We start from the raw sequence: 16,124 nt of genomic DNA, 5'->3' as shown, positions 1-16,124 counted from the left end.
AGCATGAGCCTCTTTTGCCAGTTACTTTTTCCTAAGCAATTTGAGTGTTGTTTCTGGACTTTTTTCTCATCTCTTCTAGGAAATATATGATTAAACGTCTGTTATATAGTCAATACCATGAAGCTTCTCCCATCTGTTATGCAGAAACATAATCTGAACTCAGCTGGAGGAAAAATTGGAGCAATTATCTAGGGGGGAGGGGAAAGAAAATAAGTCTTGCTTGTAGACAGTTTTATAACATCTGTATCTCAGTCTTTCTGTTTGTTTGTTTTGCTTTCAATTCACCAAACATCATAGGAAGCAAATTCTGGACACTGCTGCAAAATCATTTTGGTTGTATAAAGAAGAGAAGGCATGTTCCTCTAACTGTGTAACCCTCAAACTGCTGCATCCTTTGCTTTCTGTTTGTAATGGAAATGCTCAGTTTCTAGCTCACTTCTGAAGATCTGCTGTAGGCTAAATCTCAGCATAAAGTTCCCAGTCAAAAATTGGTTTTGTGTGTGTCAAAGGGTGTTTTTTATAGCCATGTTACATAATCACCTGAAAAAAAAGTAGTATATTGAAAGACCCTTTATTTCACCAGCACAGATACTGAACACTCACACATATCAGACACATTTTAAATCAGTGTAACAACAGTAGTGCAAAAGTGATGAAGAGAAGATGGCAGCACCTGGAAAATCCTGTTGTTGCCTTTTTTTGTGTGCCTGATCAAAAAGAAGTGAGCCAAATGGGAAAATTATAAATAATGAAAATTCAAATCTCTGGTAAGACTTCAGCTACAAGAGAGTGTCTTCAAATTTTGCGACAAAATGTCTCCATCAATTTTTATATAAGATACATGTAGCATTTCTGTTACTTGAGGGAAAGCAAAATCAAAACTTGGCTGCCAGAGTGATTCCCTGAGGACACTCTAACAATAAAGAGGCTTTGTCTGTGACAATAAAAAACAGTTTCATGGTACTCGCTCCTTCTTGAGATTTGAGACCATTTCAACCAAAGCCCAAGTAAACCGACAAGTTCTTGTTAGGAAAATTTAGGTGGAAGGCTTGTATGTAAATCCTGGTGTCTGAACTGCAGCAAATGGCCTTTGTAGTCACACAAAGCTGACCACTAGCAGTTTGGAATTAGGAATCCACTTTGACGAGGTTTTTTAGATAGTAGGAAGGGGGCAATGGGTTAAGTAAGCGTTTACCATCACCATGGGCAGATAACTTGAAAAGTGGCTCCACTGAAAGCTGCTTTTGCCTCTGCTCCAGTATCTTCTGTTTTTGCTAAGATACTTGTTCAGCAGCTAAATTTATTTGCTATATTTAAGTGCTAGAAGTAACTGACATTTTTTGATTTGTGAAATAGACAGGAAAACATGACTTGAAGGAAATACAGTTATTACTCTCAATAAAAGACTAATTAGCAAACTTCATGATGTGTATAAAACCCTAAGGAAGTTTACAGCATTAGTTTCCTAATACAGTTTCTAATGAGAGAGGGTACAAGAGTACTTTCTCTATTAACATTGTTCAGATTAAAGTTATGGCATGATCTACTTTTGATTTCTAATTACTTTAGTTCTACATTTAATTCCACTCTCATATAAATTGATTTCATTCAGTGAAAATCTCAGGTAAGCTTTAGTCAGAGTCTTAATTTTACATAGCATTAGAGAAAAGAGAAACTTCAGAAATAAAAACTAACAAAATATGCTCATGGCGTACGGCAATGCAGAATATTCATTCAAGGATGTCCTAAGTTGCATGCCCAGTAAGCCCTAGCCTAGTAGTCAAATATTATTTGCCTAAGAAATTATTTGTTTTCACAAATGTATAACTGGTCCTATATAAAATATTGGCCCTATATTAAATGTATAATTGGTCGTATATATGTATAGAACTGCAGCACTTACGCATACATTCTGTGTACAGATTAGGCACGTGCTGGTATAGGTTAATGCACCTACAACTGTTTTGTAACTTCTGGAAATTGGAGTCATAATTATGATAGCGGTCACACGGATTGTGCGTAAACTAACAGCAGTGCTTGCCATCGCCTGTTCAGGCGGCCAGTTCCCATTGGCTCCACCTCTCCCTCTGTCTCACATCCATACACGTGTATGCATTCACAGTCTTGTTAGACTGATATTCCTGCAAAAATTTGACCTTAGACTGAAAAATGGGTTTTAGTTCACTGTTAATCACTGGTTAACTAATGCAGCAGGTAATACTTTGTGCCTGCCATCGGAGAATATAACTTGTCAGTCAAAATGTCGTTACTTTTTGGAACCTTCTGTCTTTGAGACATGTACCTTTATGGGAACAAAATACTCCTGAGTTTCTCCTTTTTCTGCCTAACATAAGTAGCTGAACAGTAATTAGAGCAGCAAGGAGACCAGAGACATTGGTCCTCTAGTGAGTGTGTTAAGCACTAGGCTAAAGACCCTGGATCCTGGATGAGTTTTAAGTACTGAACTGTTGGTTACAAGGGCACTTGCTTCATCTTCATCAAAGGATGGGCAGTCCTTTGAACTTCAGTGATTATTTAATTGTTCTTGTTTTTCTACCCTAAATGAAACACATGGAGTATTTTGCTCAACTTGAAACAAAGGCTTAATGTCAGCAGGAAAAACAAAATAAAAACAATAAATAAGTAAATATCATTCAATTCAAAAAATATTTTCATTATTTAGGTTCAAAGAAAGGACTAACATAAAGGACAGAAATAATGACTGAAAATAAATTATTAATATGACCCTTTTACTGCATCTTAAAAAAACACATGCCTCTTAGGGCTTAGTTTCACAAACAGCTTAATCTGATCTTAAGCCTCATTGCTGCCAAAAGTCTCCCCACCTCTGCTTCTGCCCTCCCCATCGTGTTTCTTTACCTGATTCCTATGTGTTTGTGCAACATCCACATTCGCCAGGTGAACTCAGCCCAGCCATTTCCCCAGGTGGCCGCACCGGCTTCTGCGGATGGAAGGAAAATGGGAATACTTTTTTTCTTTTTGGCAGTATGTTCCCAGAGCAGTTTAACCGAGTTGTGAAACTGTGGTTTGTCTCTCAATAAATGTCTTTTCTCCAGGGTGCTTTCCTATCCTGAGAAATGCAGCTATAGTTTCAACATGATGCTGCATTTGTGTTTTAGAAAAACAATACTTGGTTCATTGAAGCAAGCCTAGTCGATGGGCTTTACAGCTGTCAGCATAAGTGTATCTGGAGTAGCTCTTTACGAGAACTTTCCAGATCATCTGAGTTTAAGATTTTTTTAATGTTTTTAACAGTAGCTCTTTACGAGAACTTTCCAGATCATGTGAGTTTAAGATTTTTTTTATGTTTTTAACGGAAATCTTAGAAAAACAATTTGTTTGTTTTCCATGAAACTTCTGGTTTGATTTGGTTTTGTGATTAGATTGTAAATGTCACTAGAGGACTGCTAGGTTTCTTGCTGGTTAGTTTCTCAACAATGTGCTTCAAAACACAGTAGGGAAAAAAACTTTAAAATAATATTTTAATAAGTAACATGAGTATTTCAAACTTCTAAAAAGGTTTACTTTTAGTCAAGACTGGGCCAGATAGTCTTATCAGCCTGACCCAAAGCGATTTAGCTATCCTGGCCTAATCAATTCTTCATTCACAAAATTCCTAGGTAGCCAGAGTAAGTTGCTGTATTTTTGCACTGACCTTTGTTTAACCTGCTCTGAGACTGCCTCTAAACACAGGTCTCCTGGTTAGAGATAGAAGTGGAATGCAAACAAAAACAAAGCCTCTGGCACACTTGAAATGGGAGATGACCATTCTTTTCTCTTGTGCCAGTTCAGAATAAAGGAGTTGTAGATGATCCATTCAGATGGCAAGCTGATTAATATCACATATTTCCAAAGGCACAGTTTGTCATAATAGATAAAATCAGTTTTATGCTTAGAGTAGATAGATTCTTAAAAAGCTTTATTCCAAGAGTTGCTTGTGCTCTACAGAAGACTAAATTGAATAACCCGTAATATCAAACAGGGATATGAAATGAAAGAAGTTTAAATCCATGACTCTCATTCAGTCTAGCCATCCAGAAAAAGAAAGGGAAGAAATGTTTTCATAAATGCCCATTAATCATTATCCTTTGTATTGCCATTGAATAAATAAATGAAACATGGATGATGTTAAAATATTACTTCAATGTATTGTGAGTCTATGAAGAAAAGTTATTCACTTTACAACACAGAGTAATTAAAAAATAAATAGGCCTCTCTCTTTAGATGAGTATAATCCTTTAATTTATCTAAAGAGTCTAATCCCAGAAAGTGTGTTCCACATCTACAGGACAATGAAGACAGTCTTCCTAAACAGGTACCAGCCATTATATGTCATCATTTTAGATTTTTTTTCCCCCTCAGTTTCTGGGTTTAGTGTAAAGAGGAATTCAGGCTCAAAATCTAGACTGAAATATGTGGCAATGATGTTGTTAAGTGGATGATGATGTTACAGTTGTTAAGTGGAATCATTGCAATTTGCTTTTCTGATATTTTTGTGTATTTGTGAGTATATAGTAATTCTATAACCATCAACTCAAACCCATAAAGAAAAGCTGATACCTCTGCTTTACCTGTATGGCCACAACTGCAAAGAAATTATTTTTTGAGGCATTGAGACCATTTTTAAATAGTAAAGCTGAAACTCAAGTTCATACCTCATTTTTCAAAGATCAGACTCTTTCCACAACCTGCTGCCTTTCATTTTGCATAAGTAGTGGAGGACTAGAGAATAAAAATTACTCTGGTTTTGATGAATTTATCCCAGACAGTGTAGTCTTAAAAAAGCAGACCACCTCTAACTTAGGGTGTCTTATTTTGTTTGTCATTTAGAGATTATTTGCTGAAAAGACACATGTGCATTTCCACTTGTGGACAAAATTGCCTCACCCATAAGGAATCCCAGAGGGAAAGTTTTGCTCCTGCAAGGAAAATTCTGCTGAGACCCTAAAAAATCCTTTGATTCCAGTATATTAGTTGGGGAAGTTTTCGTGGGTATGAATCTAGCCCTCTGACACTCTGTTTGCCTTTGAATTAATCAGAGAAGCTCCCCTGTAACCGTGAACCTCTAGCCACGTTGTAGTTGTGTGATTTCCCAAACATCTGCTGGGGACTTTGAAACCACCACATTCATTTTCTTATGACCTAAGCTGCAATTTAACTCGCGTCTCTGAAGATGAAAGCCAAGGAAGCCTCTGCAGAGAGCAGAACACTTTCCAAAGCAGTTCTCAGCTTGTGGAGTTGGGAACAGCTGGCCTGCTCTCCTCTTCGGGTCGGGAGGGCTTGCTGTTTCCAGCTCCCTGTCAGACATCTGAGGAACCCCCATTTTTCTTTTTTTTTCTACACCCACTCCCTGAGGCAAAGGCCAGCAGTCCCTATCCATCTAGCTGGAAAACCTGGAAAGAACCCTAAAATATTTGTTTTTTTAGTAAACTGTCTGAGGTCTTCAGATATTACAGAAATAGAAATAAATTCCCCACAAAAGCAGCAGGACTAGAATCAGTCCTTGCTCGCTTGTTTGTAGTAGAAAATGTTATAATTTTTGCTAAATTGTAATAATGTTTTAGTCTGTTTTAAAACAGTTTTGTGGCATGGAAGAGAAGTTTATAAAATCAATACCAACAAAACACAAAGATTTAGGTTCAAAGTCGTTCTGGACACGGATTTTTAAGGAATTTGTTGATGCCAAAACTAAGTGTATTGATGTCAGTGAAATTTTCTACAGAGAGGTGTCCCCAAGTCCAGCATAAACTCTCAGGCAATAGATATCTCAGATTAAGGAGCCAACATTCATCTGGGATGGAGGAAGCCCAGATTTAAGTCTGCTGTCTGCGTGATTCAGAGCCTCCCACAACCAAAGTGAGCGACACAGTCTCCAGACTTTTCCAGTGCAGCTCTCAGTCTCTTTTAATGAACTCCTTGGAAAGAGGGCTTGTTTTTAATGTGGAAAAATGTAGAATGTAAAACCTCAAATATTTTCACCAGACAGTACTCGCATTCCTTGGCCAGTCCCAGCTGGAAGTTATTGTCAAGGTTGCTGTTCATCAAAAGACTCAAGCAGAAGGCAGAGCCTTATTCTGGTATTTCTGTAGCACCTGTACAGCAGAGTCCTGCTCCATGCCTGTGGCTCTTTGGTCTGACATATGACTCCTCAGAAACATACAAGTAAATAATATTCAATGCTAATCTCACAAATAGTCCCTTTAGGGCCACAGCTAATATGGTGCACTTAAAGTTAGGCATGTGCTCAATTATAAAGTTATTACTGAATCAGAGGCCTTGTAGGCTGAAAATTTGATTAAGGAGTATTTCAGCTTGAGAAAAGCCCCGAGATTAAATGGGATTTTTTTCATACAAAGCTCAGACGTATCAAATAATTTTGGAATATTCTTTTCACTTTTAATAAGCTTGTGCAAGCTATAAAGTTGGAAATGTCTTCAAATGAAGTTTATAAAAGAGTTTGCTTTTCAGATTTCAAAGAAAAAGAGAAGTCTTCAGTCAGTGTGTAAGAAATAGAAAGGTTTTTTCCAAGCATTTTGGTTTTCTTAGTTTAGAGTTTTTTAAGTTAAGATTTATTAACACTTTATTATTCAAACCAACAAAAGCGTTAAATGAAACAATGTTGACTTAACCTTCCTGTAACTCTATGTTTCATGACAGTAACCCCAAAGATTAATTAGATCTGCTCGACAAAATGAAATCATGACATAAGTGGTGATAGAAGTAACACTTTGAGTGGAAGCTACTCAAAAATCCTGTGAAGTGTTGCCGTAATCAAGTGCCAAAGTCGGCTCTGGCATGAGCAGACCTCAGTATCGACACAGAAGGAGTTGTGCCCACGTGCAGTGGATGTGATCGTTGCCCCTAACTGAGACCATTTGGGATTCCCCGCTCTTTGGTGGAATTTCAGTCCACCAGTGAAACTGGGGTCAGGGTTGGGGAAACTGGTGCACTGGACGGCTCGTTGAAAACAGCTCTGCAGAGTTTCATGCCAAAGTACGGTGCATGACAGGAGGGTGTGATGCAGCCAGGGCAGTGGGATGACGAGAAGAGGGGGAATAGGAGGGACAGTGTTGATTGACTGGTTTTTCTAGGCTCCCTAAGCGGTCAGTGGAGAGACACTGGCACTGCCAGAGGCTTTGGGTGAGCTGCTCTGTGGTCTGTCTCTCCTCATGGACCATGGTGGGAAGCCAGGCAGAGCAAACAGCTAACATAAGGAGATAAATAGGCACCTAAAACTGCATGGTGGAAGTACTTTCGACATCTTCACCTACTGCGTGCAGATCTCCCCAACACTTTCAGTACTGTCTGACCCCTTCCAGAAACAAATACATTTTCTCTTTATAATCCTGATGTCTTAATTAATAATTAAGCCTGTAAAATATGCAATCAAACTTTAATTTTATGAAGGTTTGAGAAGGCTAATCCAAAACCTTAAACAAGTCCCCTCTTTGCCTGGAGGACACAATGTATTTCACATAAGAAGGTTATTTGTAAAAATGGCGCTGGTCCAAATTTAGATATATAAGCATTTGCTTAATCTTAATGAGCTCCATAATGTGCTTACAGGTAAATGCATGTTAAAACACATTGTTGGAAGAAAAAAAAGAAGGCTGAGGCAGATCAAGAGGCTCATCGTACTGAAAAATAACCAAGGGGAGAAATATAGTTACTTGTCACCTGGAACTGTTCCCTGTTGTTGTTCACCACTAGCTCTTACTAGCCCAATGGAAGAAGTGACATGGTTCTAGGAGCAATTGCCCAGGGCTAGAGGTTGCTTTCTGCTCTTAGCAAAGTGTGTGTGGAAACACAGCTCTGAAATCACTCCTTTAAATTTTTCTTTATTTTAATACGATTAGAACTTTTTGCCTTTTTCTCTGACTCTTTATGCATACATGTAAGCTATACATACTACTGCTAGTGGGGAAGTACATTTTTCTTGTCATACAGAATGTTGACTTTTCACTGAAAAAATCGGTCTTCTCCAGAAACAAAACATTTTCAGCTGAGAACCAAAACTTTCCTGGTTTAAGTTTTCTTATTTTTTGACAGAAGTCAACATTTTCCATAGAAAGCTAATATTCTTTGTGAGGTTTTTTGCATTAAGAACGGTTTCACTGGCTCATATATTTATACTGTAGAAAACTACATAAGCACAGCTATTATTTTCTATCTTATTCATTGCTGAGGCAAAGCGTTAATAATAAAGACAGTCAATACACATGACTTGGTAATTTCGCTTGGATCTTTGGTTGTATGAATCTTTCAAGAACCACTATTTGGACACTGAAAATAATAAATATTTTCAAGTGTTAAATTCAGCAAATCAAACATTAGGAATCATTATGAAAGTAATCAAGATGAGGTAGAGAACATATCGTGCCACTGTATGACTCCATAGTTTGTTTGCACCTTGAGTACTTAGTACAGTTCTGTTCCCCATATGAAAAAGGAGATGATAGACCTGGCCAAGTTTCAGAGAAAAAAAACAAGGATGATTGAAGGTATGGTACAGCTTTCATACAAGGAAAAACTGAATCCCTATACGAGGAAAAAATTAATCACTTAGGACTCTTCAATGTAGAAAAGAAGTCCAGCTAGAGGACAAAACGGTGCTCTATAAAAGCACAAGCAGCACATAGATTGTGGATAGGTATCAGTAGTTCGCTGTCCTTTCCAGTAAAAGAACTTGGGATCATTAAATACAGCTGGAAGGAGACAGGTTCAAATCCCTCTAAAGGAGGCAGTTGTTCACTTGACTGTGAGTTAAGCTGTGGTGCTCGTTGCTGTAGGATGGTGGGGATACTTACAGTTTGCAGGGGTTGAAGGAGAGACTAAATAAATCCACAGAAGATAACTCTTCTGAGGATGAGTAATGATGTAGAAATTGTGTCTGGTTGAAGAAGACTCTGAGCTGCAAATGGTTGGAGGATGAGAAAATATTCATGGGAATCATCATACATGGTGGGACTTCTTCCTAGGATGCTTTACTAGCAGATGCTGGCACTAGCAGCAGTGAGAGATGGACTGTCTGATCCAGTACTTGTGCTCTTACGTGCATTAGTATTCACTGCAGTCCTATATACAGCTTGAAATTCTGATGTGTTAAGCACCTCCTGAAGACCCTTCACTTCTCACTGATGTCCGCTATAACTGACATTGCTCAGTACTCACAGGACCAGGCTTTTCTCACTTGAGTTAGAAGTACCTGATGAATATCTATTTGCAAGTCCTACCTCCTACAAACAAGACATTCAGAGTCATTTCAGTATTTCACAAAATCCAGGACAGGAAAAACAAAATAACACATAGATTATACACAGAAAGGAGAAAAAATGCCAAAACCAACATTTTAGAAATTACAATTTTTAAATTAGAAAAAGGAAAAGGAAAATGTCCAAAGAGGTTTTGCTAATCATAATGGTTTGCTTTGTAGGTAAACGCATCCCGCCAAGAAACCAAGCTGATGGAAGAATGTGACCAGCTCATTGAAATAATCCAGCAAAGACGACAAATAATTGGAACCAAAATCAAGGAAGGAAAGGTAAAAGCTTTTCTTCTTTAGATCAGAAGCAGGTCAACACTGCTTCCTCATGCTTATGGCTTTTTGACCTCAGGTACTATTAATACAAGTTTGTAAAAGTCCTTACATAGTCCTGGGCTACTGCTACTTTCGTGTAAAGAGGAATGAATTATATCAAGATTAGTGTGCTAGACCTCAGCAGTTTATTTGGCATTTCTCTTACCACATGTGATTATGATTTTTAAGGATAAACACAGAAATGATGTCACCATCAGTAAATGATAACAAAATGATGACTAATTAATGATTCCTTTACTCTGTTATATGTCTGACAATGTTTCCCCTGAAGTTTTCACTTTTACAAAGTGTCAGAACATTTGGTATCGTGGCTGACAATTATCTACATGAATATTTTAGTCTAGATATTTTAATTATTTATTAAAATACTATCACATAAAGAATTTGTTTCAATCATTGTCATTCTTGAGAATAAGAAGTCTAACTTATTTACAAAAAACTATTCAAAAACATGCAGGGAATTAAATGAAGTGTGCATTTCTAATTACTGAGGTACAATGATTATTAGCAACAAACATACTGAGCAGGAAAAATCTCTGATATTCAAGTTTCAATGCATTTTGCTAGCTACCTGTTAACTCAGAAACATATTAGAGTTGAATTAATGTTCTTATTTTCTAGGTACATGGTGTTTACTCTTTAACTGCTAAACTAACTAAGTCAAATATAAACTCTTCTTGTGTGGGAAAAGCTCAGGAAAGGAATAAAGTCAAGAGCAGGTTAAATGGGTCATGCGGCTGTCAAGATATTCCAATTAACTTGAAATAAAAAGCCTGTAGGCAAGGGCTGACTTAAACATGTTTCAAACCACAGGTCCTGTACATTGTGTGACAGAACTTGAATTTCCTCATGCTGTTAACAAAATATAATTCCCTTCAAAATGGAAAAGATGGCCTTCTGCATTATTGTTTCAACTCTCTTTCTCTGTGTAGTAAGACAGCTGTGCTTCCAATGAAGTAGAAAACTTCCCATTCATTTGGATTTGTGCTATGTACATGAGTTGCTTTTAAAAAATCTATTGCTTGCAAAGATGTATTCTAATGTCCATTAGAGCATGGAAGATTTATAATACAATTGACTCCAAATTTATTTGAATATAGCTGATATCAGAACCTATCCCCATTCTTTGTTCTACTTTGTTCATCCAAAAGTGACACCAGTGGAGGTCCAGTAAAGATCTGGAATGCTTTGCCCCAAATGTTGTATATGTTGAAAGATTTCAGGGGTTTAAGAGACCCATGTGAAAAGCCACAGGAAATTCTGCCCAATGTACCTTCTTTTAGGAGGGCTTGTGGCTAAGTCTTTCTGGAAGGTAGGGCGTGGCAAATTTGTCTATAGGACTATAGTTATGGCTACAGAGCTGGAAACACTCAGGTATAAAGTTCTAGCTGTGACTGCAAGGCTGCAGATTCAGACACACGAGTCTGACAACGTGGTACAGCTCTGTCCTTAATCTCACCTATCACCTGAAACCTATAAAATCCCACAGAGCATGTAGCAGGAAAAAAACACTTAAACGAGACTCTTCCTTTTAAAGTTTATCATCAGTTGCCTTCTTGAAGAAGATATAAAAAAGAATCAAGCAAAAAAAACCTACTTCATATGTAGACGTCACAAATCATGACATGCCTTCTGATTGCTAAAAGCTCACAAGGTAACATTTATTTCAGTTCATTGTTTGTTTTGTTAATTAATAAGTAAATAAAGAGATGAGCTACTTAATACTGCAGTGAACCTTTCCCTGGTTAGACTGGTGTAGACCAAATTGTAATCTCTGCAAATGCACAGTTAGAGAAAACATTATGGCATTAGTTCATCCTAGAAGCTGATCAGATCATTAGCATTATCAAAATCTTTATGCTTTCCCAGCATTTTTCTCCCTTTGTTGTTTCTATCTTTAGAAGAAATACCACACTAATCATTTGGCCAGTATTTTCTTTTTGAAAGTTTTCCAAAAGATTTATTTTCCTACTGGCTTCTGTTGTCGGGTAGGTGCACTAAGATACCCTTATCTCTGCTTAGGATGCAATTATATCTGAAATTCAACTCAGCAGCTTCATAGCTTGTGCCCTAATTGCTGAGATCGGGACCGTTATCTTTATTATAAATTTGGATATTTCTGCCAATCCACTTGGTTGTTAGTTTCCTCATTTTGCATGTAACTGGGTCTTAAAGCTTTTCTAAAGTCCAGAGTTATTTCATTTCCTTCCTATTTCTTACTCCTGTTCAAACTGTGATCCTGATGTGATAACAGTGGGAAGGACTCCCAGACCTTTCAGGAACTAGAAGTTTTGTTAGCCAACATTGTCTTTAAATGGAGGATTGACTGTGCCCCTCCCTAACCTTTCAGCTAACGATTACAGTCACATCTACTGTGTTTATCTCCAGCACATATGTTTGCAGTAATAATAATCAGCTCTCCGGCACTACTGTGCTTTTGTCCGGTTAAAAATACCCAACAAGAAAACACCCTGTTTGACTAAAAGCACATAATGAAAAGGGCAGGCGTGTATTGCTAGTAGAGTTGAACAGTCTTTTTCTGTCAAGTTTTATTTTCAGATTATTTTTTATGAAACTCACCTCAGTAGTAGGAAAAAAGTAGTTAATCTATAAAATGCCTTTAACACAGATCTCATCACTTCAGGGAAACGGTTATCTAAATAGCCCTTAGTTATCATGTAAGCAGAAAGTACCAGGAAATGACGTTTCTTCTGTTGGAAAATAGGCCAGCTGTGCTTGTTTTGGCTCTCCCCTGTTGTTTTCCATGTGGAAAATATTGAGGCAGAAAGGCTGTGCCTGTCCCCTTACTACAAATGTTACGTGGCTAGATGGGGCTCACCATCAAGCTAGTGTGAAAGAAGCTCTTGTCAGCGAAGCCATTCATCTTAACTCCCGCTTTGCATTCCGGCTTTGCCTCGGAAGTGCAAATGCAATCATGATTTGTGACCTTAGAGATGTGACTGCTTTCTTATGTTTCCACTCAAGGTGGTGAGGTTGAGAAAACTGGCTCAGCAGATTGCGAACTGCAAACAGTGCATTGAGCGCTCGACATCCCTCATCTCTCAGGCTGAACAGTCGCTGAAGGAGAACGATCACGCTCGCTTCCTGCAAACTGCTAAAAATATCACTGAAAGGTAAAGAAGATGTTCCTCTCGATAAACAGAAAAACCTCAGTTTAAGGCAGATGGGTTGTCACAGTTGCCGTATTGTCTTGTCCCACCACAAATGTGGTCAAAGAGAGCGGGGTGAATTGACACATTCCCCCAAAACACTACCTTGTGCTGTACCATAGTGGGAAGGACCTTACTGTAATGCTAAACCAAAACGTCCCTTTGAAAAGAGGAGCAGTCGAAAAAGGATGCGAAATAAGAGTTAGAACAGTAATAGCATGCACAAATGAAGGAGGTAGCACAGATGCCAAGCAGATATCTGGTGCTAAACACACTAAAAAAACAGGTTTCTGGAAACTGAACTTCCTACTTCATGAAAAATTCTGAGATTGAGAAAGAAATCAGGCAGCGACTACACTCCGTAGAAGAAATTCGGAATGATCTTAATGGATTCATATTCTTCACAAAATAGCAAGCGGCCAGGTAACAAAATGTGTAACTTTGGGAACCTGCAACATGCATCTCTGAGGTAGCCCACTCGAAGAGTTGGAGATTCAACAGCTTGGGTGTCTGGAAATTATGGCAGCTGCTGTGTTGGGTCCCTGGGTGCAGGGAATTTCTACTACTTCTAGGATCCTAGCTCCATTGCAGCATGCTAGATATATCAAGGACCCAAAGACAAGGGAGCAAGTCTTTCTAGGAAACTGTGCTGTCAGAAAATTTGGTCTGGTTTTCAGTGCAACACTGTGAATGCTGAAACATTCCCACTGAATTTCAGCAGTATTTTCTGATGAAAAAATGTTCTGTTGGAATTATCATCAGTCAGAGAAACAAAAAAAAAGGAGAATGTATCTGGACAATGAAGAAAACTATTAAAAAGTATGCTCCTTTATTGAGGTATTTTTTTATCTCTGGGTTCACATTATATCTTCACATTGTCCAGCCGATTTTCACCTAATCCAAAGCATGAAATTCCCTGCTGGTTTTTGGGGGTTTTTTTTTAAGTCTATCAGTTACTCTGGAGTGCTGTATGCAGATTCTATGAATATCAGGCTTCACCAAAGCTGTTTAATCAATTTATAAATAAGCCGGCAACACTGGGTTGCTCGTTACAGGTTCAGAGAATTGAAAATCTGTTGAGAAAGGCAAGGCAATGGATTACATTTGATCCATTTGATCTGTCAGACTCAGACCCTAGTTTGTATTCTGTCACCACGCTACATTGTGGCACTTCTTCTTCCCAGCTGAAGCTGATAGTAAAACTACCACATGAGCATCATGAGCAAAAAGCTGAAGGCGAGGGTCTGGCCTTTTTTCAGTATTTGGTGGAACAAGCAGTAGGGCAGAAACCTGTGGAGACAAAACTTTTTAACTGACTACCAGAGAATATTCAGAGAAGCTCCATTTTCACCTTATAAACATGAACAGTTGCATCATGAATACAGTCACAGGAGAGGCACTTGGAGAGCAGAAATGAGACCAGCTGACATATGTGCCCAATCAAATCTAATTCTTGGCTATCACAGATTGCTGTCTGTAATGAGATGGCTGTGAATGCCCTGAAAATCAGAGAATCATTTCAAGCAGTGAATAAAACTGAGGGGAAAAAAAACACCAAGTGCTTGCAGACAAATTGCAAGTGGAAAAAGAGACTAAATCTGATTAATAAATTATTCCCCACAAGTAACTCTCAGTTCTCATGTGGTGAGCAATATTTTGTTTGCTTCTAGACTGCTCATGTAACAGTCTCACCAGGGCCCTGAGCTCCAGCAGCTAAAACAGTCTCCTGTTTTCTCTCCAGAGAAATTATGCTCATTGCATTTCTTCATATTTCAAAGTAATTGCAGTATAATATTCTCTGTTGTAAGCACAACAGGTAACTATGTATAGCAAAGACGTTACACACACTACAATGATTTAGGTCATGCATTATTTACAGTGGGTGAAATGCATTTATCCTAGAAAAACCCTTTCCAACCAAGTACAGTGTCAGATAGAGCAGGCAGAAGTGCAGGAGAAAATTCAGTCTCTGAACCTAATGTGGTGACATGGTGTTTGAAACTGTGAACTGTTGAGCTCACTGAAAACTGACTTTAACACACATACTCACAGTACATCCTTTGCATAGCCCCAGACAAAGTCCAGAAGGGCCTGGTGATATGGTCATCTTCACAATAAGTATGTGCTTTATGGAGGTATTCAGAGAAGCTCTTCATCTTAGATACCTGCTTGCTGGTTTCTTAGCAAAGCGATTGTTAATTTTGTAGAGATGTTTGCCCTAGCGCAGGCCCTACAAGAAATGCATGTCTTTTTTTCCTACTAGATATAAAACACCATAGTGTAACTGCAGATGAACTACTGGGGGGTGGGAGAGAAAAAAAAGAAGTGAAAGAGCTCAGGGAATTTTTCCCTCTAAGTACATGGGGAAAAGGCACTTCAATTAAGAGAAACAGTGCTGAGAACTGTATAACATGATTTATTGACTAGGAAACCTCCTCAGCTCAGCTTTTGAAAAATATGCTGAAGACAGTGAGATGCGCAGCTCAGTTTTTGACTTTCCTAATGGCATTTTCCTAAAATACTACACAAGAAATATATGAGAACATAGTTTTTAGTAAGCATTTGGCCTGGAGCCATTTGAGTCATGCCTACAGAGAAAAACTCTAATTTGGGAAACTGTTAATTGAAGCAATCAAAATATTTTGATCTGACGTGTCATGAATGACAGATAACTGACATACCTTGTGTGCATGGTTGTGTGTTTACCTCCAAACTCAAACAATTAACAAATGAGATTTAATAACCTCTTTGCTTAAACGGACCAAACTTTCTGTAAACATATCTGGTATCCAGCTCTCCAATAACATATATTTTGAGATGTCAGGCTGAAGGATCTGAAAGATACATCCTGATGGCAGTTTTCTTGTGAAAGCTCACCTCTCTATATTAGTACAGCTAGACAGACAAAAAGTGGATGTAGCTCCTGAAATGAAGTAGGCATGGAAATTTTTCAGTGTTGGAGGAAGTGTAAGTATGCACACATACTTTGCAGGGAAAAGCCTTTCAAAACAAACTGTGTTGACATCTATTTGTTTTATCTCCCCCCTGTGCTTTTTGAAGTTAACAGCAGTGTGCTGTGCTGAACAGCTGAGGAGGTGTGGGGATCTGCACCGAGCCCTTGGGACGGTAGTGCCAAGGAATGCCTGGAGCAAGAAACTGCTTGGGAAAACAAGGGTAGGGAGGGATGCAGCATCTGTCAGGATTGCTTAAAACACAGATAAATGTGGTATTGCTACTTTGGTTCAGTGGGTGACTAGAAAGAACAATTCAAAGTATATTGTTGTTTAACCAATATTTTGTTAAAACCTGATCTGGCACTGCATGTTAGGCAAAAG

General features: G+C 38.3%; 1 protein-coding gene across 1 annotated transcript in view; it reads left to right on the top strand.

Annotated features, from left to right (window-relative positions):
* The window catches only part of MID1 (midline 1), a 112,281-nt gene that overhangs the window by 73,554 nt on the left and 22,603 nt on the right, over nucleotides 1-16,124 (top strand). The window contains exons 4-5 of the mRNA XM_009287839.2: nucleotides 9,455-9,562; nucleotides 12,605-12,753. Of these exons, the coding sequence (XP_009286114.1) occupies nucleotides 9,455-9,562; nucleotides 12,605-12,753 (257 nt within the window). The remainder of the gene's footprint in view (nucleotides 1-9,454; nucleotides 9,563-12,604; nucleotides 12,754-16,124) is intronic.

Source organism: Aptenodytes forsteri, unplaced genomic scaffold (assembly GCF_000699145.1).
Source record: "Aptenodytes forsteri isolate BGI_AS27 unplaced genomic scaffold, ASM69914v1 Scaffold200, whole genome shotgun sequence".
Classification (NCBI taxonomy): Eukaryota; Metazoa; Chordata; class Aves; order Sphenisciformes; family Spheniscidae; genus Aptenodytes; species Aptenodytes forsteri.
This window is presented reverse-complemented; position numbering and strand designations above follow the sequence as displayed.